At 38.3% G+C, this 22,955-nt stretch overlaps 1 protein-coding gene across 8 annotated transcripts in view; it reads left to right on the top strand.

Annotated features, from left to right (window-relative positions):
- COL9A1 (collagen type IX alpha 1 chain) overlaps window positions 1-22,955 on the top strand; it is a 192,225-nt gene that overhangs the window by 158,989 nt on the left and 10,281 nt on the right. For all 8 annotated transcript variants that reach the window (XM_073006130.1, XM_008013581.3, XM_073006125.1 and 5 more), the window contains 8 exons: window positions 6,546-6,599; window positions 7,224-7,295; window positions 7,804-7,839; window positions 8,526-8,570; window positions 9,960-9,992; window positions 14,196-14,342; window positions 14,542-14,596; window positions 16,369-16,557. In XM_073006130.1, coding sequence (XP_072862231.1) covers window positions 6,546-6,599; window positions 7,224-7,295; window positions 7,804-7,839; window positions 8,526-8,570; window positions 9,960-9,992; window positions 14,196-14,342; window positions 14,542-14,596; window positions 16,369-16,557 — 631 coding nt within the window. The remainder of the gene's footprint in view (window positions 1-6,545; window positions 6,600-7,223; window positions 7,296-7,803; window positions 7,840-8,525; window positions 8,571-9,959; window positions 9,993-14,195; window positions 14,343-14,541; window positions 14,597-16,368; window positions 16,558-22,955) is intronic.

The raw sequence follows: 22,955 nt of genomic DNA, 5'->3' as shown, positions 1-22,955 counted from the left end.
CACTTCGCTTTCCTCAGGGCCGGCCATAAGGTAGCGCTCAATCAATACTTCTTGAAACAAACTGAATTGGAGGCATAATAAATCCTGCCATGCTGTTTTTGTTGGTAATAACTGACTTCTCACCTGCTATAAAATTTTCTGAAAAATGTCATGATAGGTTATAAATATTATAGTTCCGGAGCAGAGTTTTAACACCACATCCACTTACTGAAAGACACGTTTGTTCTTTCACTTTACATCATTAAATTCAGTTTTGTAGATAAGTTCATACATTTTTAACAATGCCTCACATGTTTGATCAGTTTTTCCTGCAAATCTAAAACAAGCTAAGAAGAAGAAATGAGCTACTGAGGCATGTGGGTTGGAGATGAAGACGTGAACACACATTTCTAATGTGTCCTAGAAGCATGTATTTGAAATTAAGTGGTATTTCCTTTAATGTTTGCCAATATTACTGCATAAATATAGTCCGTTCGTTTTGGTGCCTCCGGTGATTTCGTATGGGTGCCTGCCTTTATGACGTGGGCTATGCTTCTGTATTTCTCTATGGCACTCCCCTTGGTTTTCACCTGTCCTGGGTGGCTCCTGGTTTTGCACAGGCACATGACCTGGGTTTTTCATTTGGTCCTACCGTGTGGTAGCTCTTGGTCCACTTCTGTCTTCCTGGCTTCTGAGAACTTGCCAGGGCTTTTGCTGAGTGGGTTGTGTTCATTCTGCTCTCATGGCTCTGACTGGGATGAGTTTCATGCTGCTCTACCTCAGTTTTCCGAAGATGATACGTTCCTTGTGTACAGAAGCCTGTCTACTTTCTCTTGTGGTCCTTTACCACCCCTCCAACACCAACAGAGATCCACAAATGTTGTATTGTGACTGATCTAAGCCACCCTCCCACTCCATCTAGGCACTGGCATGTTTCCTCTGTCAACAATTTGTGAAGCTGATGTGTGTGATGGTTAGGGTTTGGACAGATTTTTTTTCTGCCTCTGTATGAGGGCACATATCAACCTACACAAGAGAAATATGCAAACTATATGATGTAAAATTAAATAGATTTTAAGAATACCTTTGTGACAAATGCAAATGTTACCGTTCTAGTAGGACTAATATGATCTTTCAATGTTAACATGAAAATGGGTTTAGAAAAGCAGCAATCTATAGAAATCATAATTGATCTCCTGGGTTAATCAGCACTCTTTTTGCCAGAGAGAGGCACTTAATATATAATACACGCGAAGTATGGTGATTTATAATTTCCAACTTGTGAACTGGAAAGGTACTGAAGATAGTGTTCATTTTTCAGTTACCATTTTGGGTAGCTGGACAAAGACAACAGCCATTACAAGTTAGAGCATGATGGAATAAAATCCATTTATTGGGAAAATAATTTTGGCAATATAATTAAATTAAATCTGATATTTTCTGTGATCTTTTAAAAGTCTAACAGTTCCATTTTATTTTATTTAATTTATTTATTTATTTTTGAGATGGAGTCTTGCTCTGTCGCCCAGGCTGGAGTGCAGTGGCCGGATCTCAGCTCACTGCAAGCTCTGCCTCCTGGGTCTACGCCATTCTCCTGCCTCAGCCTCCCGAGTAGCTGGGACTACAGGCGCCCGCCACCTCGCCCGGCTAGTTTTTTGTATTTTTTTTTTTTTGGTAGAGATGGGGTTTCACCGTGTTAGCCAGGCTGGTCTCGATCTCCTGACCTCGTGATCTGCCCGTCTCGGCCTCCCAAAGTGCTGGGATTACAGGCTTGAGCCACCGCGCCCAGCCAACAGTTCCATTTTATAAGGAAAACCTCCAACTTGAATTATTTAGCTGTAAGTATTTTTGGAAATAATTTTTACAAAATAGCACCCAGTACTTGTTTATAAAGAAGTTGCCTACTCGATGATCAGTGGTGTTGACAGATACTGGAGACATGAGGACTAAATACTTATTTTTTTCCAAGCACAACTTGTGCTTTTAAAGAGACTTGGGGGATTTGAAAGGCAAACAACACTTAATTTAACATTCGGTTAAAACTTTTTTTGACCGATTTCTTTAGTAATTATCTCAGATCAATATAACTAACACTTCGACTATGCTTACTATGAGACAGGCATAATTCTAAGTGATTTATGTCTTTTAACTTATTCAACCCTCAGAAAAGCCCTATGAGATAAGTACTATTTTTATTCCCACTTTATAGATGAGGAAACAGGCACGGAGAGGTTAAGTTGCTTGCCTGAAGTTACCAGATGCATGGCAAAATCAGCTTCAGACCAGGCCACTGAGCCTAGCGTCCATGTCTTCAGATCCACCCTCACATGCCTCAGTAGCTCAAATCATAGCTCCACAGGATGTTTTTCGGTTGACGTTTGCTTGCTGAATGCTGATGTTACAAGACATATTGAGCAAATTATTTAAAATGTATGGAACTTTGGTGGTGGGCATTTAACAAAAGTCTGAGTAAAGCTGGTAAAGACAAACAAATATAACGTAAACGCATACAGATTCCTGGATCTTACCCCAGACCTACAGACTTACAATCAGAGGGCAAGAGGCTAAATAAAGATAGGGAATGGGGAGATGGAGCTGGGGGGAGGATATCTAGTGCAATGTATTTCTAAAGAACTCAGGGGATTCCTTTCTCTACCAGTGTCTCCCAGAAGGGTATTGCTGCAATTTAGGCTGGGCTAGTTCTTTGTTTTCCAGAACTCTTGCACATGGCAGGGTGTCTCACATCCATGACCTCCATCCTGCATGAACATCAGTAGTCTCTGCACAGTCACTGGGACTGTACCATGGGAATGCATCACTGGGAATGCATCATGCATAGCTATCACTGAGAGTCAGTGATAGAAGGTCGGCATCTTTTTCAAAGCCCAGATTGGCTCCTTCTTCTTCTTTGTTTTTGTTTGTTTGAGACAGAGTCACACTCTGTTGCCCAGGCTGGAATGCAATGGCAATCTCAGGTCACTGCAATCTCCACCTCCTGGTTTCAAGAAATTCTCCCGCCTCAGCCTCCCAAGTAGCTGGGATTACAGGTGCCCACCATGATACCCGGCTAATCTTTGTAGAGAGGGGGTTTGACCATGTTGGCCAGGCTGGTCTTGAACTCCTGACCTCAGGTGATCTGCCCAGATCAGCCTCTTAAAGTGCTGGGATTGCAGGCATGAGCCCCTATGCCCAGCCCTGATTGGCTTCTTAAAAAGAGATGAGTTGGCAGACGTGTCTGAATTTGTTGGGGGAATGTATGTGGCAGCACAGAGCGTCCAAGATAAATGTACAGCCTTTGGTTATGGTTCATCATATTTTTTTTTTTTTTTGAGATGGAGTCTAACTTTGTCGCCTAGGCTGGAGTGCAGTGGCGCGATCTTGGCTCACTGCAACCTCCAGCTCCCAGGTTCAAGTGATTCTCCTGCCTCAGCCTCCTGAGTAGCTGGGATTACAGGCACCTGCCACCATGCCAAGCTAATTTTTGTGTGTTTAGTAGAGACGGGGTTTCACCATGTTGGTCAGGCTGGTCTCGAACTTCTGATCTCAAGTGATCCGCCCGCCTTGGCCTCCCAAAGTGCTGGGATTACAGGTGTGAGCCACGGTGCCCAGCCAATTCATCATTCTTAATGGTAGGATTTTTCCTCTATTCCAGTTTCTTCTGATTCTTTTATTATAAATTGGAACTCTTGTTGTCATGGGGTTTATACATATTAGCAACTGGGAAGAATGGCCTTTTCCTACCACCCTCTTTGCCCATATCTGAGAATACGGTTATCACCATGGCTGTTGAAGACTAAGAGTTTTAGCATTTATTTAGCAGACTTGTGGTTACCAGTGCCATGGGCAACCCATTTACACCTGAGGTTGCAATTTTTTGAATTTTTACAATCAGAGCTTGGCGATGACCTTGAGCAGTAGGATATAAATAACTCCCACATGCATAATTACTCCCTGAGGAATGTGTTTAGTCTGTGTTTTCAGAGATAACTGTTTATATCTTGATTATTTATGTTCATCTTAGCTTAGTAGATGAAACTCCAGAACTTAGAGAAAGAGTATGCATGTTCTTAGAAGACAAAGAAATCACATGAATGGGTATCAGAAAATCTTGCCCTAACACCTTGTTTGTAACTGTTTGGTCACTCTTGGGAAAATAAACATTATCGTTTTTCACAGTGAGGTGATTTCTGTAAAATTGCCTGCATTTAGAATGGCCAAGGATGTATAAGATTGAAGTGAAATAAAAATGACGAACCACATGCTGTCCATTTGTGCAGTGACAGAGGAGTAAATGCTTACACAATTTTACTGATTCTTCCCTCTGTGCTATGTATGCTGGGCTCTTATGGGTACACAAGTTCAGCAGAGCAGGCTGTGTATGTGGGTCTCTGGGCTGTTCATTCACACATATTACCAAGGGTCTGCCACTGGTTGGAAAGCACTTATAAGCTATAATAAGAACTTAGAAAAGACAGAGAAAATAAGAGTCCAGCAGAGAAAATCTTTGTTATTCACTGGAAAGATAATGAATCCTCCCCCAAATAAATCAAAGATTATACGGTCTCTTATTTTAATTTAGCCCTTTGGTTTGTGGAAGAGAAAAAAATGTACAACAATCATCTTTATTTTGCATAAGATAGCATAACGGTTCATTTATTGAGAAATGAATACTTGAGAATGTGCCAAGAACTGAGCTTTCCCCTTCTGATATTAACTTTTCCCCACCAATTACTGTTAATAGTTCTGTGAATTAAAGTCACGTGAGCCCAGTGATATTTATGTCAATCATGATGCACTTGAGAAATTATTTCAAAATGCCAACAGAGCAGATACGATGAAGAAAATCTGTCTTGAACTTTGAAGTTGCAAAGATGGGTTAAAACCCACTTTTTATATTTATAGATGGATAGAGGAATCTATCACAGGGGCTAGTTCTCATCTAGACTCACATTCTCCCAGCATCCACCCTCATGGGGCACTGCCTCTGGCTTGCAAACTGGTCATGAGGTTAAGGACCAATGCATCATCCCAAAGTCATATACCAGACACAGGTTATTTATACAAAGTTGCTGAAAAATGTTTAAGAGCATTTAGTTTAAATCACCTGTAAGTCATATGAAATGACTACCATGAAATTATTACTAATTGCTAGATTGTTGTAAATTGGCAAATAGTTCTTAATCCTTTAGAGAAATTCAAAATTCAGAAGGTTTATGGATCTTGACACTTCGTTAAACTTAAATATGAATAAAAGCACGAGTCAGAAGAATCTTATCAGAAGCATTTATAAATAGTAAACATTAATATGGAGTTGTCATTTTACAGAAAAATTAACTTGAAGGACTCCTTTGAGTTTTATATACACCTTCCAGGAAATGTGATTATTTATCCAATAATGTCAGTGTTCAGCTTAGTTGAACATGCGTTAGAAATAAAATGAGCTAGTCGGGCGCAATGATTCATGCCTGTAATCCCAGCACGTTGGGAGACTGAGGTGGGCGGATCACCTGAGATGAGGAATTCAAGACCAGCCTGGCCAACATGGCAAAACCCCATCTCTACTAAAAATACAAAAATTAACGGGGGTGGTGGCATGTGCCTGTGCTCCCAGCTACTCAGGAGGCTGAGGCAGGAGCCTTGCTTGAACCTGGGAGATGGAGGTTGCAGTGAGCCAAGATTGCACCACTGCACTCCAGCCTGGGCAACAGAGCGAGACTCTGTCTCAAACAAATAAACAAACAAAATATTAAGAAATAAAATGAGCTTTTGTCAGATTGCATAAAATTGTATGAAGTTCTCACGGAAAAAAGTTGAAAAGTTCATGTGTTTCTTTTTCTCAATAGATCAAAAAAGTTTAGTATTTCAAATAAAAATTTGAAAGCTTAGAGTTTCAAATGAAAAATTGAAGTGGGTTCACAAAATAAAATTACTTTTGGTGTATCTTCATTATAAATTCTACTTTCGGAAGTCTGTTTAATCTTTTAAGATATGTTTAGAACAAAAATGAGTAGAAGAAAAAAGCTTTTACTTCAGAAACTTTACAAATTTTTACCATCTGTGTCTTTTTGAAGCTGCAATAGTAATTTAAAGGCAAACATATCTATTCTGTGTTTCTTTTTTCACTCTGTTGAGGTTTAAGATCATTTGCCAGATGTTGCTTTGAAATGTTCTGTAGACCTGAAAATGTATTCTGTGTTCTAGGCACTGTGCAGAATTCCAAATTAATATATAGCAATCCCGCAAGAACACGTAATCTAAGTGAGGGCTTAAAACATGGGCACAAATAACCATAATAAAAGTTAAGATGTGATTTAGATGTTGAAAGCGACTAATTGCCATTTCATACACATGTATCAGCTGTCATTTCTAAACATCTGTAATCACAGTAAAGAGCATTCGAATCATTCAATGCAAGATGAACACAGGATGCTGTAGGCACTATGTATGATGGCCTGTGCCTTCAGCTGAAGGGAAAAAACCTAGGTAGGATGTTATTTTATTTACATAGTAACTAAGCATTTGAATTTTGGCAAAACATCCAATTGACAATGTTTGTGTTTTTACAGGGCAGTAGAGGAGAATTAGGACCAGTGGGATCCCCAGGCCTACCAGGTAAACTGGTAAGTAAAAAAGTTTCCTATATTTGCCTTCTACGAAACACAATACATTTTTAAAAATAAGCAAAACGAGAAAACAATTTACAATTGAATTACCTGTACTTACTTTCTCTTGTTATGTGAATATGTGGACAATGTAAAGGGGAAATTTCAAATTACAGGTAGGATACCCTCAGAGGCTGTTTTAATCCGTGTGGTTTGTAGCATCCATTTTTAAACCTGGAGAGATGTGAAGTGCTACATTTGGCCTCTCGTTGTTCTTGGAATGGCAGAAAACAGAGTGAATGGTGCCTTTTACTTCTTGCGCAGTGCTTGTTTACACAGTGAGAGGAGCAGCTGCACCATTGCAGGCAGTGGAGGTGGCGGGGGCTTGACTGAAAGAGCCCACTGTTGCCAAGGAGTGCAAGGGGAACTGAGGACCTCAGGGTGGAGTGAAGGCTGGGAGACCATTGGCCCCTCCCTCTTCTCCTGAGAATATGAAAGAGAGGCAAACCTAAGAAGCAGAGTTCAACCCACTGCAGCACGTTTATTTTAGACACAAGTCAACACACCCAAGGTTGTTTCTGCCTTCCGTGCTTTCAGTGTTGCAGTGACAGTAACACCAGGGACTTTGTGTTTGTTTTCCAGGGTTCTCTGGGTAGCCCCGGCCTCCCCGGCTTGCCTGGGCCCCCTGGACTTCCTGGAATGAAAGGTGACAGGGTAAGAGCTCCAGCACTCCAGAAAGTTCTTTATTTGGAAGGGTGATTTCTACCATGTTGAGAAACAAAGCTTGCTTTTGGCCCCGTGGAGAATTTTCTAGAATTTATCATAAAGAGCTATCAAGAAAGGTATTTTAAATTACTCAGGGTTGAGATTAAGAAGCAAAAAGTCTATTAATATAATTTAACAGAAGGAAAAAAAACCTGAGAAAAGTAAAAATTTCCGTTGTGCACACTTTCTATTTAGTCCTCAATTTACATTTCTACTAGTCAAATTTTATGAGGATGTGATCAGAGACTGCCCCAAGTTCCAGAGACTCTTGGAAAATTGTGACGTAATGTGGAAACTTATGTTTTGGTCCTGATTCTTGTTGGGTGGTGAGGAGTGGGAATGTCCTCTCCCATCACATTATCCGTACTTGTGCTTATCCACCCACCCAATAAGGTTCACTTGAAATTATATAAACAGTTGAAAATACTGAAAAAGTATTATATTTTATTTATTACAGGGTGTAGTCGGTGAACCGGGTCCAAAGGGTGAACAGGTCAGTCCTATTATTTAATTGGTATAAAATGCAATGTTTGATATGCACCATTTCACAAGCAAGGGGGAATGGCTGGTTTAAGGGTGTTAATAAAACCATGGAGGCTAACAGTTTTTCTCGATGTGTTCATAGTGAGTGAAACCTGGTGTTGAGTTTGGTCCGCGGCAATTGTTTACTATTTTAACAAGCTGGAGCTAATTATGGCTCTGCCTTCAGGACTGCACACTGTCTTTCCTTTGAGGAGGGTGGCTGTGTCTCTGGCTCACGGATCTGGTTTATTCGTGTCTGATGGAGCCTTCCACAGCCACATTAGAATGTTTTAGGTTTTTCTTGATCAAGACCTCAGCAAATAAACTGTTTGTATGAATTAGACTCAGTCCTTTCTTTGGGTTCTTTTTCTACTGTGAAAGCCCTATTTCAAGGGCTAATGATAAAATTGTTGAATATGGTCATTTATCCTTCATTCTAGCTGAAACTCAGCCTCACCTTCTGGCTTTCCCCTAGGCTATTTTCTGATTTGGACTAGCCACTGACAGCTAGATTGGAAAGCTGCTGAGAGCATTTTGTATTTCTGCATGATTCTGGGAACACTGTGGGCACTTACAAATGCTTATCAATGATGACTGGTTAAAATTGGGCAATGGGACTAAGAATTTTAAAATGTAACCTTTTATCTTAATTTTTAGGGTGCCTCTGGTGAAGAAGGTGAAACAGGAGAAAGAGGGGAACTTGTAAGATTTTTTTTTTTCTGGTTAATGATGAAGCCTTACTAATTTTGAACTGTGTTAGAAGTGTGTGTATAAATATATAAATTCCTATTTTCTGGACACTGTTACCCTCACTGCCTTCTTTAAAGGTTATGATGTTTCTCCTATCAGTTAACAAAAGTCTCCCAAGACTGCAGCCAAGATCAAGTAAAGCAGAGAGGAAACACTGCCAAATTGATAGATCTGGCTTTAAACTTTTGGAGAATAAAAGTGTTCCCTTACAGATGTTGAATCCTCTGTGGCTTTATGTCTAGACATTCAAGGTGATTCTTACATGACTATAGAAAGTCTATGAATAATAGTGCTCTATCATGAAAACAATATTCAAGTTTTATTATAGTTAGAAAGCTGTGACTCACAAATCTGACCAAGGGTAATCTCTTTAGTCTAAAACCCTCCAAAGAAGTGACCTCCATCTCCAGAGGAGGCTGCTGCCTAATCTCTAGGAAAGGAATACAAATGAGAACAAGTTCTCTCCACTGCTGGAGCTGCTTGGTTTGCAGGCTCATCATTATGGTTTTGACACAGACTAATGTGACTTAATGTAGAAGCTTATGTTTTGGTCTTTTGGGGTAGTGTAATAGATTTTACAGAAAACAGTTTCAGAGACCTTGTAGGGCAGGAAAAAAATTCTAGTAATGTTGTTTTATTCTTATTTTCAGGATTTAGAGCTAATATAAATGTAACATCTAAATTAGTCAAAGCTTCCCAACTATTAAGTAAATTCATAAGAGGATTATTCCAGTTTCATCTTCTGTTAAAATTGTTCATTTTATAGGGTCACGTGATGTTTTAAATCATTGTTTTGTAGTGGAGGTAAGCTGATATGCCAACACAAGCTGAATTTATCTCTAGCATTAGTGGTAGGAAATTTTCAAGGTTTTTTTTTAAAAGCATAAAATCATGCAAATTTGGTTTAGTAGACTTTTGGGGATGACTTTTAAATATTGTTTGAATTACAAAAATGAAGTTGTCAGGTCCAAATGTCTGTTGTGTTTTATAAGAGAATGCTATTTTAATGTATTTTGCCTTCCATATTTTTAATTCTTGACATCTAGCATTTGAGATCTGGATGAAACCCTGGAAAGCTCTGATTCAACCCTTTTATTTAACAGATAAATTAGCCAAAGGCTGGGAGGTTACATAGCTTACATAGCTTACAGAGGGTCACAGAGTTAAGCAGTAGAGCTGAGATTAGAATCCAAAATTGGAGTCTAATTTTTTTTTGCAGTGCCAGAGTTAATCTGTTCATGGTTTTTTATATTTTAGTAGCACAGTAACTTTTAAAGTTTTTTCAGGAAATTATCAAATGCGAACACGTTGTTCTAACATAAATTTCTTTTATTGATTTAGGGAGATATAGGATTACCTGGCCCAAAGGGATCTGTAAGTATGGTGAACAGTAATGGTATAAAAAATTAAAACTATTAATAAAGCTGTAGAATATATAATGCTCAGCTTTATGAAATCATTACATAACATTCAATTCTTTTTTTTTGAGACGGAGTCTCGCTCTGTCACCCAGGCTGGAGTGCAATGGTGTGATCTAGGCTCACTGCAACCTCCACCTCCCAGGTTCAAGCGATTCTCCTGCCTTAGCCTCCCAAGTAGCTGGGATTACAGGCATGCACCACCATGCCTGGGTAATTTTTGTATTTTTAGTAGAGATGGGGTTTCACCATGTTGGTCAGACTGGTCTTGAATTCCTTACCTCAGGTGATCCGCCCACCTCAACCTCCCAAAGTGCTGGGATTACAGGTGTGAGCCACCGCATCCAGCCAACATTCAACTCTTAAAGGACTTACTTTCATGGAAATAAATGTCTAAATTTGTACCTTACGTAATGGATTAATCCAATAGAAAAATACCTCACAACTGTGTAAATTGATTTACCTTTTGAACTAACTACTCGAAAGGAAGTGTTGTTTTTTTTTTTTCCATATTGTAAATGACTCAATAAGTGTTACAAGGTAATACTCTAATGTCCTCTCCAAATGAGTCATTTTTAAAGAACTGACTTGTGCTTTTTGGTGTCAACAGTATAATTAAATTTCATTGGCAGTTATACCATTGAAAAATATTTCAGTAATTGTCTTAATCTCTGATGTGTTCTAGATGGGGAAGTAAGATAGAGGAATAATGCATAAGAAAATATAATAGAGAATTATTAGAAGTAGAAAATGATCTTGTTCATTTTTGTCATTTTATAGAAACTAAACTGGTATCCTTAGAGATTAGATGTATTCAGAATTATAGAATCACTTAGTAGGAAACCTGAGATGACTTACTAATTGGAAATGAATTCACATCTAAAACAATTAGGAATTTAAGAAAGTATGAGGAGAAAAGATGAAGCTCAGATCTCAATCTCAAATGCCACTACCGCCAGCTTCCATCAGTTTCTAAGTCCTTCCTGTTTCTGGAATCTCCTCAACCCTTCTCTGTCCCTGTCCAACGTATTATCCTCATGGCAGCCAATGTCATCTAGATTTTTAAAAAAGATAAAACCTCATCTCCTACATACCTAGAACTTCATCCATTTACAGTTCTTTTTACATGCTGTTTAACACCTTGTTCTGGTCTCCTCTTTCTCTTAGCTACCTCCTACTTAAGCATTTAGATCTATCCTCAGCTTCACTTTCTCCAGGAGGACCCAATCAGACTTGGCCACAATGCCTAGCCTTGGGCTGTTTGCAAACCGCAGAGATGAATATTATTACTTTGTATTAACTTACCTGCCTTTAAAAACCATGTCTCAAGTTTCAAGTAACATTTTTATGCCTAAGAATTTTTAATAGAAATGGTCGAAGGTTGAGAAAAATTTAGAGTAAACCTTGATTGAGTTTGGTAACAGAAATCCTACTTCACTATCTAGAAATAGTAATGTTCAATAGAAAGAATTCAAGCTATAACAAAAGAAAAGTTAATGAACTGTGCAGTGACAAGAATAAATTAATTGCATTCAAATTTGCATATAATATTAGGAATTAGCCCTTGATTCATCTCCTTCCCCACCTGTGTCTTACCTGACACTGCCCAGGTAATAGTGAAATTGAAGTCTACCGTCCCAGAATCAGGGGAAATTGTTACTAACACAAAGACTTTCACTTTCTTCATTGATTTCAGCATAGACAAAGTTGTGAAGTAGGCGATGTCTGTAACCTGATTTCTGGTTCAGTATACCACTCCTCAGTTGAGGAATTCTTTCCCAAAGACCCAGGGTCCTGGCCATATTGGCCCTTAATCTCTTCATTAGGAAGTTCCCATCTCTTATTGTAGCAGTATTTCAGTCACTACCACCAGGATTATACACTCTGTCGTGGTCTCCTTTGTTTTCTGTCAGTTCTTCAGTATATTTCTGAGTTCATTTTGTCTTCTCTTCTGGGTTCTTTTAGAAGTTGTTGGTCGTGCATGGTGGCTCATGCCTGTAATCCCAGCATTTTGGGAGGCCGAGATGGGTGGATCATCCAAGGTCAGGAGTTTGAGACCAGCCTGGCCAATATGGAGAAACCTCATCTCTACTAAAAATACAAAAAATTAGCCAAGTGTGGTGGCACACACCTGTAATCCTAGCTACTCGGGAGGCTGAGGCAGGAGAATCGCTTGAACCTAGGAGGTGGAGTTTGCAGTGAGCCGAGATTGCGCTATTGCACTCCAGCCTGGGCAACAAGAGCAAAATTCCATCTCAAAAAAAAAAAAAAAAAAAAAAAGAGGTTGCTATAGTTTTGCACCCTAGGCACCTGACAATGTTGCAGCCTTCTATATAGGATACCTTTTCCTTGTCCTGCTGACAGTCTTTCAGGAAGTCTTTTAAACCATAATTTCTTCATAGAAACTACTTTGGCAAGTTGACTTAGATGAATATCAATTTCTTTTGCATAAAGATAAATTGGAAAAGCACATTTGTTGAGCTTTATTTGGATGTATCTAGTAAAAGCATTGCTTCATCACCTTCTTCAGTTTAAAGTATTTGAAAGAGCCAGGTTTTCTAGATAAATGATGCATATGAAAAAGAAGCAGGATTAAATTGCTTTACAAACATTCATATCTTGAACACTAGCATTCCCTTGCTGCCTCGTGTTCTTTTATCTTCCTATTCTTATTCTGAACAGCAGCAGTACATTAGAGCTATTCTGCCACAAATTCTACCAGAAGAATTTAACAAATTTTTAGTTTAACAAAAAGTGAATTAATTTGGTCTCTTTTAAAACATTTATCTTAGGTGATTCTTTTGAATGCTTTTAGTGGTCTGTTTTCAGCTGAAAAAAATATCTAACTTGTATTTGCTTTTATGCTAAGGAAACACATGGTTTACTTTTAACTTCTTTAATATTTAGATTTTTAAACTTCCTTGATACTTAGATAAGTTATAACTTTCTTTGGTCAAGATTTTTTTTTTTTTTTTTTTTTGAGACGGAGTCTTGCTCTGTCACCCAGGCTGGAGTGCAGTGGCATGATCTGGGCTCACTGCAAACTCGCCTCCCAGGTTCACATCATTCTCCTGCCTCAGCCTCCGAGTAGCTGGGACTACAGGCACCCACCACTACGCCCTGCTAATTTTTTGTATTTTTAGTAGAGACAGGGTTTCACCACTTTAGCCAGGATGGTCTCGATCTCCTGACCTCATGATCTGCCCGCCTCGGCTTCCCAAAGTGCTGGGATTACAGGTGTGAGCCACCGGGCTCGGCCTGGTTAAATATTTTAAATGCAGCATTTTAAATGCGGTATTTTAAATGCATTGATTTAATTTAGTAATTCCTGGATATACATGGCATCTTCATATTCTCTAAAAACAGTTATAAGGGCTAAATCACTTATGTTCTTGGAAATATCTTTATTTTATGCTTGCTGCATTAGTGATACGCAAAGTAACATATTTTGTAGGAATGCAGGGGCTTTTGCGTAGCCAGAAAATGTTAACAAGCTTATTGAAAATTAAGTTACTCTTAGAGAGTGACTTAAAGTATGAAGTGACTTAAAGTATATAGTTTTTTTAAAAAATAGTATTCCAATAAACATTTTGCAAGAAGAACTATCCCCAAAAGAAAGGTGATGACGATGATGATGACGACGATTTTGAGACAGAGTCTCACTAGGTCGCCCGGGCTGGAGTGCAGTGGCACAATCTCTGCTCGCTGCAACCTCCATCTCCTGGGTTGAAGCAATTCTCCTGCCTCAGCTTCCCAAGTAGGTGGGACAACAGGTGTGCACCACCATGCTCAGCTAATTTTTGTATTTTTAGTAGAGATGGGGTTTCACCATATTGGCTTGCCTGGTTTCAAACTCCTGACCTCGTGATCCGCCCACGTCGGCCTCCCGCAAGTGCTGGGATTATAAGTGTAAGCCACCGCACCCAGCCAAAAGGAAGATATATTGAAAGTTAACTTGAACTAGATTTCTAAAGATGTGTAAGTTGTGTGGCATTATGTGTCTTCACCTTGCGGTGAAGGTTTTGTAACCTCTGAAAGAACACCTGTTAGGATGCAGAATGCCGGAAACCCCAAATTTCATGTAAGTGTTTGTATGAGTATGAAGCATGCACATTCTTTATGCTTAGCCCTGGTTTGATAGTGTGCAATTGTGTTTCAGGCAGGTAATCCTGGGGAGCCTGGCTTGAGAGGGCCCGAGGGAAGTCGGGGGCTTCCTGGAGTGGAAGGACCAAGAGGACCACCTGGACCCCGGGGCGTGCAGGGAGAACAGGGTGCCACCGGCCTGCCTGGTGTCCAGGGCCCTCCGGTGAGTGGTGGGCAGCTTCTGTGGTTTCCCTTTGGAGGTTCCATCCCACAGCAGCAGGGCTGTTCTGGGCATCAGCTTCTCAGCAAGTTCTCTTGTAAATCCAGCCACCTGGCTCCTGGCAGAGTCTGTCAGTTTACAACTGAACAATGTTCTCTTTGTGGTTTCATGCATAATCTGCCTTTTTTTCTTTTCTGTCCAGGGTAGAGCACCGACAGATCAGCACATTAAGCAGGTTTGCATGAGAGTCATACAAGGTAAATAAATCACAATGGTTTGACTTTTTCCACCATCAACTCTTGTTTCTTAAGATTTTATTCTTGTAGATATGCAAGGGTAAACAAGAGTGACTTTTGGTATGCCTTAAAGACAGGATATTTAGGGTAATATTAATGCCAATTCTGTTTTATCCAACTATTGGCATCCACAGTAGTATATAGTCCATGGCCTCAATGTAAAATATTACCCTTCTGGTTATCCTGCCCCTTTTTTTTTTTGCCATGGGGGTTAATTTATAACAAAGTGCACGCGCACACACACACACACACACACACACACACGCTTTTTTCCTTTGGAACACAAATTCTTAGTTGTCTCTCCCCTCCTTAAGACCCTACCACTTAGTGTGTACCTAGCACTGACTTAGGCTTTCTCTACATTTTGTGAGAAGTACATGACAGACTCCATGCCCATAAGAAGCATAAGGACATTATCTCCATTCATGTACACATATGTAAAAAAAAATCAATAACCAGCATTTACCAAAATTATGACACATTTTCATACTTGTTAACCCTTGTCAAAATTTATATGTAGCTATGGCAATTGTTATTTGTTTCAGAATTGGTCTAGTTATAAAAACACACAGAAAATGAAGATGTGCAAAAGCACCCTATAGCTGAGGAGTTCCGTCACATTGAAGCCTCCAGTTAGTGATAGTATTCTGGTGGAGCTAACTTTGTCATGAAGAGATACTCTTTTGTATGCTCACTAGACAGTCCAGTTTGTCTAGGAGACTTGAGAAGTTTTCCAGAATCAAATGGGAACGAAACGTTCACTTCTATATTTGAAAAGCAATATAGGTCTCTTCATTGCAGACATTTTGTCCTGAACGTCTATTTTAGTTTTAAACATTACATATCTAAAAAATTATGATTCGATGCAAACTCTTCTTATACAAGCAAATTTAGAATACTCACATTTAAACAATTTAAAAATGTTGGGTAGAAATTTGTTTCCATTTCATTTTCTCCTTTACCCTCTAAGTTTAAAAAACATTACATGAGAATATTTCCCTTAGAATGCTTTCATGGGGAGATTTTCTTGTAGGCCATGGCTTTCGTGGGTGATTCAGAATCTATTTAATGGTTCCTGGAAAAGCCCACACAGTTATTAATTTTTAAGACTAACTCTGACCATTCCCAAGAAACAAGTTATTTTTAATGTTTGCTGTCTATTTCAAGCATGGAAAAAACTTCTGAGAAGGAGGATTTATAAGAAGCTGTGACTCCTGGGGATATTTCAGTTTATATAATATCTTCAAACTAAGAACATGAGGCGAGGTCTCAAATGGTGTCTGAATATTAATTCTGGACGATGTCTTTGGCTTTTAAAAACTGTCTGGATATCTGCTTCCACCTATGTTAAGAAACTCATTTGTCTTCCCATCCTGGGTTTTCAGATACCCAGCTGGTATTCAGACGACATCCTTCCAGAACACCATTCACCCCAAAGCCTTAGTTGAAGATTTTTGTAAATCCCAGTCCCTGCTACCTCCATTCCTGTGCCCTGACTCTGTCTCAGAACAACAGGACCAAATATATCCAGGGAGAGCTGCATCAAACAGCACCAGCGAAGCTTCCTGGCAGAAAGCTCACGGAGAAATTATCCAACTTTATTCATGTCTTACCACCAGTTTTGAAGATCTGGTGACACATTTAGAAAAAAGGCATCTGGAATACCTCTCTTTTCATTGGAATAACTTTTATGTTTCTGGCACTTCTGGGTTGTTTTGTTTATTCTCTTTCAGAGCATTTTGCTGAGATGGCTGCTAGTCTTAAGCGTCCAGACTCGGGTGCCTCTGGGCTCCCTGGAAGGCCTGGCCCTCCTGGTCCCCCTGGCCCTCCTGGAGAGAATGGGTTCCCAGGCCAGATGGGAATGCGTGGCCTTCCGGGCGTTAAAGGGCCCCCTGGTGCCCTTGGTTTGAGGGGACCTAAAGGTAAGTCATCTTGCCCACGTGGAACCAAAGAATACAACCTTTTTCAGATGTATAATCTGTATCAAGCTCAAGGAATTTATGTTTTACCAATTTCTGAATATCCAGTGAGATAAGATGTATTTATTCTCTTTTACAACAGTGATGGTGAAGATTCAAAAACTGTTATATAATATTCTCTTGTCCCTGCTATACCACAACAGTAGACCAAATACTAGAATTAAAGTCCTGTGTCTTTTAGTACTGATCTTTTTCGATTACACTGTACCTCAATCATGGTTCAAAACAAAGATTATGGGATCTGGTAAACGATCATTCAGCTTTTTTTTTTTTTTTTTTAAGACCCTGAAGTCATTGTCGAGCTCCTCTAACATGGCAACCATCCTTAGGATGTTTGTATTTGTTATCTAAACTAACAAAATGTGTTAATAGGACATAAGAAAAACATGAATTGGAACTTCCTTCTCTTTTAAAACATCACATTGGATATTTAGTTTTGATGGGATTTTTTTCAGCTCTGAAATACAATCTAATGTAATTTCTTCTTTGGTACGTAAGATAGTTTGTTCCTTCCATTTTTATTCAAAGCAAGTGAAGCCCTTGCATCCAGTATTTTGCAGAGGAACGGGGCTATGAGTATGTTAGGTACTCAGAGGACTGGTGGAAGAACTGGCTGCCTCATTTGGAGTTTGCTAGTTGAGGGGAGTAAGTACATCAGCTTGGAATGTATATGCCCTAGATAATTTACAGAGAGGACTAAATAAAGTGAGTAGTTTCTATGTCATGATGAGTGACTGACTTCTTTCTGGGGAACTTCAGAAAGACATGGCATCAGAAATAAGAGAGGGATTTTTGTTTTCTTTTTTAAGTACTGCGGTGCTCCAATTAGGGATAAATATTATGGTATGAATGGTCAGAGGGCAAGCAAGCTGCCTTTTTGGATCTATAAATGAATTGCTGATGCAGTTGGCTAACTAGACCTTCAGCTGGAACAATTTATTTAATTACATTTTTTTTTGGTGTGTTCAGAGCTTCATGTTAAAAAAAAATGGGGTCTGACTGAGACCTCTTATAAGGCTGGCATGATTTCAAAGTTTTGGGAGGCTAGACAAAATCAAATAGAGTGCAGACTGAGGGTAGAGTTTTTCTTAAAGAGAACTGAGCACTTTCTTTGAAAGAGTCATGTACCTATTCATGTTTGTCCTGCTTTACTAGTTAAGGAGCTCATGCCTTAGGTGCTCTCTCTATGGTTAGTCTCAATTCACTCTGTAAATAATTTCTAAGAAACGCTACAGCCTTAGGTAGATTGTTGACTTCATTGGATCTGTTGTGCTGAAGTGGCTATATCATGATGACTCAGCCTTTCCTGAGTTCACTTTAGGGTAGTGGTTCTGAAAGAGCTGTCCCCGGAGCAGCGGTGTCACCAGGGACCTTGTTAGGAATGCAGATTCTCTGGTCCATCCTGGGTCCACTGAATCAGAAACTCTGGGCTTGAGGTCTAGCTGTCTAGTTTAACAGGCCCTCCTAGGGGTTCTGCGGCACCTGGTGTGGAGCAATTGCCCATTTTCCTACTGAAAGGGAATGCGTTATAGGGCCTACAGACATCACAGCCCTGTTTTCTTTGGTTAACAGGAAGTCTCCTTGGGGCAGAGCTTAACTGTGTTTGAGCCAGTCACAGAACTGTTCTTTAAAAAATGAAAATGCCAATGTCACTTGCTAAGCTAGGACAGTCTAAAACTGCCTTTGTCAGCCTTGCCTGCACACTGGAATTGCCTGAGGAGCTTAAAACCACTGATGTCTGGATCCCGTTCCCAGAGATTCTGATTTTGTTGGCCTGGGCATTGGGATTTGAAAATATTCTCCAGGTGATTTGACTGTGCAGCCAGGGTTGAGAACTACTGGAAACAATGGTGAATTGTTTGGGGAAGATTTAGCAACAGTGACTTCTGGCTAGGTTGGGTTGGGTTGGCTCTAGCAGATGAACCTCAGTTTGAAAGAAAGAAAACTAAATTTCTATATTTGGAACCTGGAAAACGTCTCTAGCACTAAGTTCATTCGTCAAGCATAGCTTGATCATTTGCGGTATTTCCGCTTAATTTTTCTTCAGTATTCATGGCATAATCTATAACATGAAGTGATATAATTCTTTTCTCTTTTCCAAAGGATTTTTTTTCTCCCTACCCTCCTCCATCCCTTTCTCATTATCAGATTCCTTTAAAGCAGTGTCTTCTCTCAGTTTAACTTCGGAGAATTTGGGGTGGAAGTAGGGAGGGGTAATTAAAATTTTAAAATCAATTAACACTGTCATACTTTTGGAAACGTATGATTTTAGGCAGCTGGATTCGATTCTTCTTGTCCCACCACATACATTAATAGTAGTATTTATTAGAAAACATATAGCTTTGTAATATCCAAAGGGTTACAGCTGAAATTTCCCTGAGAATAAACATTCCACCATTTTGAAACCTAAATTTTCAGTCAGTTAGAGGAGAGATGTATTTCAGTATTGCTTGTTGGCTTTTTTCCCCATCCCTGGTAAAGAAGGGATGGTATGAATCTTGCTCTACCATCTAGCCACTTTGAGAGCCTTTTTCCAGAGAAACTGCTACATAAATAACAAACAAGTTTTATTATGAATGCTTGAACAGTTCAGCCTATGTCTTAGTCACTGTTTTTCTCCTAGAAAATACTCTGAAGAACACAGTAGAACATTTTCAATAGGAGCTAGTAGAAATATGCCTCAAATCATAGTCAAAGCTTAGGTTATGTCTATAATTTTTCTGTTTTTCACTGACATGCTTTATACAATACTATACAAAAATGTTAGGGCCCAGGCTCAAAACCTGAGAGATATCTAACTGGCCTTATGTTCACTTTGCTTGGTATTACATTGGTCTTTTGTGTCATAAATATTAGTTTAAAATATTCACAGTTTTGATTAATTTTAAGTCCCTTTGAGTAAGGCTGTATATTTTTAGATATTTTAGTGTGAATCAGACAGACACTGCAATATGTAAATGAAGGTCTGAGAAAATGCACGTGTCATGATTATGACTAACACCTTTCTCAGTGATAATCTGTTTACATGGAGATAGAGCATCAATGATAGCTCGTGAATAAATGAAATAAATAGCAACTATAGAGCAATGAGAATTTCCACTCGTTTATAATGAGCTGTTTTTCTGCTCAAGCTGTGTATTTTTCTCTATACGTTATCTAAAGCTTATTTTACAAGCTCTTTATGCATATTTTTTGACTGAGGAGGATAACACAGCTGGACCTTTAGTTCCCTGAGCTGGTTTTTGTACATCTTAAAAGAAGACATGGCCAGGGTTTGAAGTAGTAGATTAACCTTGTCGATGGAACCAACCTGTATGCTGGGTTTGCTGTGGCGTGGCAGTTTGCCAAACAGGCTCTGTTTTGGAGCTCATCTTAAAACTTGTTTTTCTCTGACTGATAACCAAAGACATAATCACAAGAAAGACACTGGTCTTATGCCTTGAAGCAACATTAAAAGTTGGTGTGGCTTCATGCTAAAATGTACAAACAAGTTTAGCTTTTACTATCAGTGTAAAAGCCACACTTTGATTTATAATGTTCATCTCATATCTTCAGAAAATGTGGCACATTTAGAGAGTCTGTTCTCATTTCCAGCCTCCAGAATTATAGTGATACGACACTCGAATTACCAAGTTAACAAGAATGCTTATGCCATTAGTTTATAAGATGTTAATTTTCATATCTTCCTAACATAGTAAGGCCATAATGATGATGAGTGTTAAAAAAAACTAGCTTATGTAAATATGAGTTCAACCTGAGTTCAATCCTTCATAGTATTTATATAAATTTAAATTGTTTTGAAATGTGGTGAAATGTAGTTGATCATAAAAACATTCAGGTAAAGACATTCACAGCTAAAATCAAAGTATGGTGACTAAATATTCACTTCAGAATTAGAGATCTTTGACTATCTGAGTGCAGACGGTTATACAGATATTTTTTCTATTTTTGTTGTGTGCATGACTTTGTTTTTAAAATTATAACAAATTTGACTTAATGTTGAATGAGGCTAAGTTGATACAAATGTTTGGGAAAAAATGGTCTGGATAGAATTTATTGCAAGGTGCCATTGCATTTTCTAACAGCATAGTAGAATAATGATATACTACTGTACTACCGGAATAATGGGATAATGCCTTCAGCAAAGAGCAGCAGACACCATTTAGGACCAGTTAACTAAGGCAACAACGCATTTTGTTAATGAGCCAAGTTGCTGGGTTTGGTATCTTTAGGGGCTGGGATAATTAATGCAACTTTGTTCCGTCCCCGCTAAATCCCCAATTTCAATCAACTGTCTTGTAAATGTCTTGCAAATTCACATGGTTCATTGCAATCCAAAGTATGTTCCCCATAAACAAGGAGTCAGTAGTGAAATGTAGACACTGTGACAACACACTTTATGTTTTTAAGATTGATTAATTTATATTTCATAATACAAAATGTATACAGTTCCAAAAATCAACAACGTATAAAAAAAGTATTTAGTGAAGTTTCTCTCCCATCCCTGCCTCCTATCTGCCTAATTTCCTTTCTCCTTCCCACTAGGTAATCAATACTATTCTTTTCTTACATATCCTTATAAGCAATTCTATATAAGGATACATGAATATGTATTTTTTCTACATCCTTTTAAAAATGAATCATATTGTTCTTTAGCAAGTGTTCTGGAACTTGCCTTTTTCGCTGAACAGTATGACATGGAGACCATTCCAAAGAGCTTCCTGGCTATTTCTTCACAGCTGCATAGTGTTCTATTCTGTGGAAGTTCTGTAATGTATTTAACCTTTTCATGGACATAGATTGTTTCCAACCTTCTGCTATTATAGCAGGGCCACAGTGAACACCATTGTAGGTATTTCATTTTTGTATAAAATAGCAGCATACACTCCATCTCTATGTCTATGATAAATTCCTAGAAGTAGAACTGCTGGGTAAAAAATTTTGATAGCTATTGTCAAATTACCCTCCAATGGGATTGTCCAAATTTATACTATTATCAGCAATTCATAACAGTGCATTTTCCACAGACTTGCTAGTATATGTTTAATTGAACTTTGGAATTTTTGCCGATCGTATATGTTAAAATAGCATCCTTTTTTTTTTTTTTTCTTTTTTTAAACAATTTGCATTTATTTTGTTATGAGAGTGAAGTCAGGGAATTTTTCATATTTTTAAGAGCCATTTTTACTTCCTTTTAGTGACATGCCTGCTCATGTATTTTGGTTATTTATTTATTTATATTTTTGCTGTTATGTTGTTGGCCTTTTTGTATTGATTTTAGGAACTTTTCATATTTTGCATCTTAATAAAAAGGCCAATCTGAGGTCATAATTCTCCCTCGTTATCTTTTGATTCTTAACTTACACTTAAATACTTGATCCATTTGTATTTTATCCTGGAATAGGGTGTGAGGTATAGATCTAACTTTACTCAGTTCTTCCAATTCCATTTACTGAATTGTTCAACTTTTTCCCACTTTAAGGCACCACCTTCATTATAAACCCAAATCCTGTGTATATTTGGGCCTACTTTTTGGGCTTTCTATTCTGTTTCACTGGTCTGGGTATTCAGAGACCAACACCACACATTTTAGTTGATTTAATATCTGGTCAAATTAATTCCCTTCATGTTGCTTTTCTTTATGGAGTTTTGTGGCTTACTCTGGCTTATGTGTTTTCTATACAAACTTCAGGATCTTCTTTTCTGATAAAAAATGGGTTTGTATTTTTATTAAGATCATGATGAAAATTCAGCTTGGGGAGAATTGGCAACATTTTATGATGATGTCATTTCTATTTAAGAATGATTTTCAAGTCTTCTGGTGTCCTTTAGAGATGTTAAACCTTTTGTCCTGTTGGACTTGCCTACTTCTGATTAGTTTTATTCATCATTATTTAATATTTTAATTGTTATTATAAATGGTGTCTTTTTTACTATGTCTTATTACTGGTTGTGTTAATATATATAAAATTATAATTTCCATATATTAATTTTGTACCCTGCCAGTTGACTGAATGCTACTGTTTGTAGTAGTTTTTGAGTTAACTTTCTAGAGTTTTAAGATATATATTCATATCTCCTGAAAATAGAGATAGTTTTAATTCCTCAAACCAAATGTTATAAATAGTGATAAAGTAAGTGTCTTTATATTGTTCTGATTGTAGTGGAACTAATTCTTGTGTTTTCCATTATGCATTATACTAACTTTTGGGTTAAGATAGATTTATTTTTCACGTTTAGGAAGTGGCCATTGGTTCATATTTTGTTGAATGTTTTATCAAGAATGCATATTCAATTAAGTCAAATGTCATTCCAGTATCTGTGAAAATAATAATTTGATT

This window comes from Chlorocebus sabaeus, chromosome 17 (assembly GCF_047675955.1).
Source record: "Chlorocebus sabaeus isolate Y175 chromosome 17, mChlSab1.0.hap1, whole genome shotgun sequence".
Classification (NCBI taxonomy): domain Eukaryota; kingdom Metazoa; phylum Chordata; class Mammalia; order Primates; family Cercopithecidae; genus Chlorocebus; species Chlorocebus sabaeus.
Note: the sequence above shows the minus strand (reverse complement) of the source record. Positions and strands in the feature narration are given on the sequence as shown.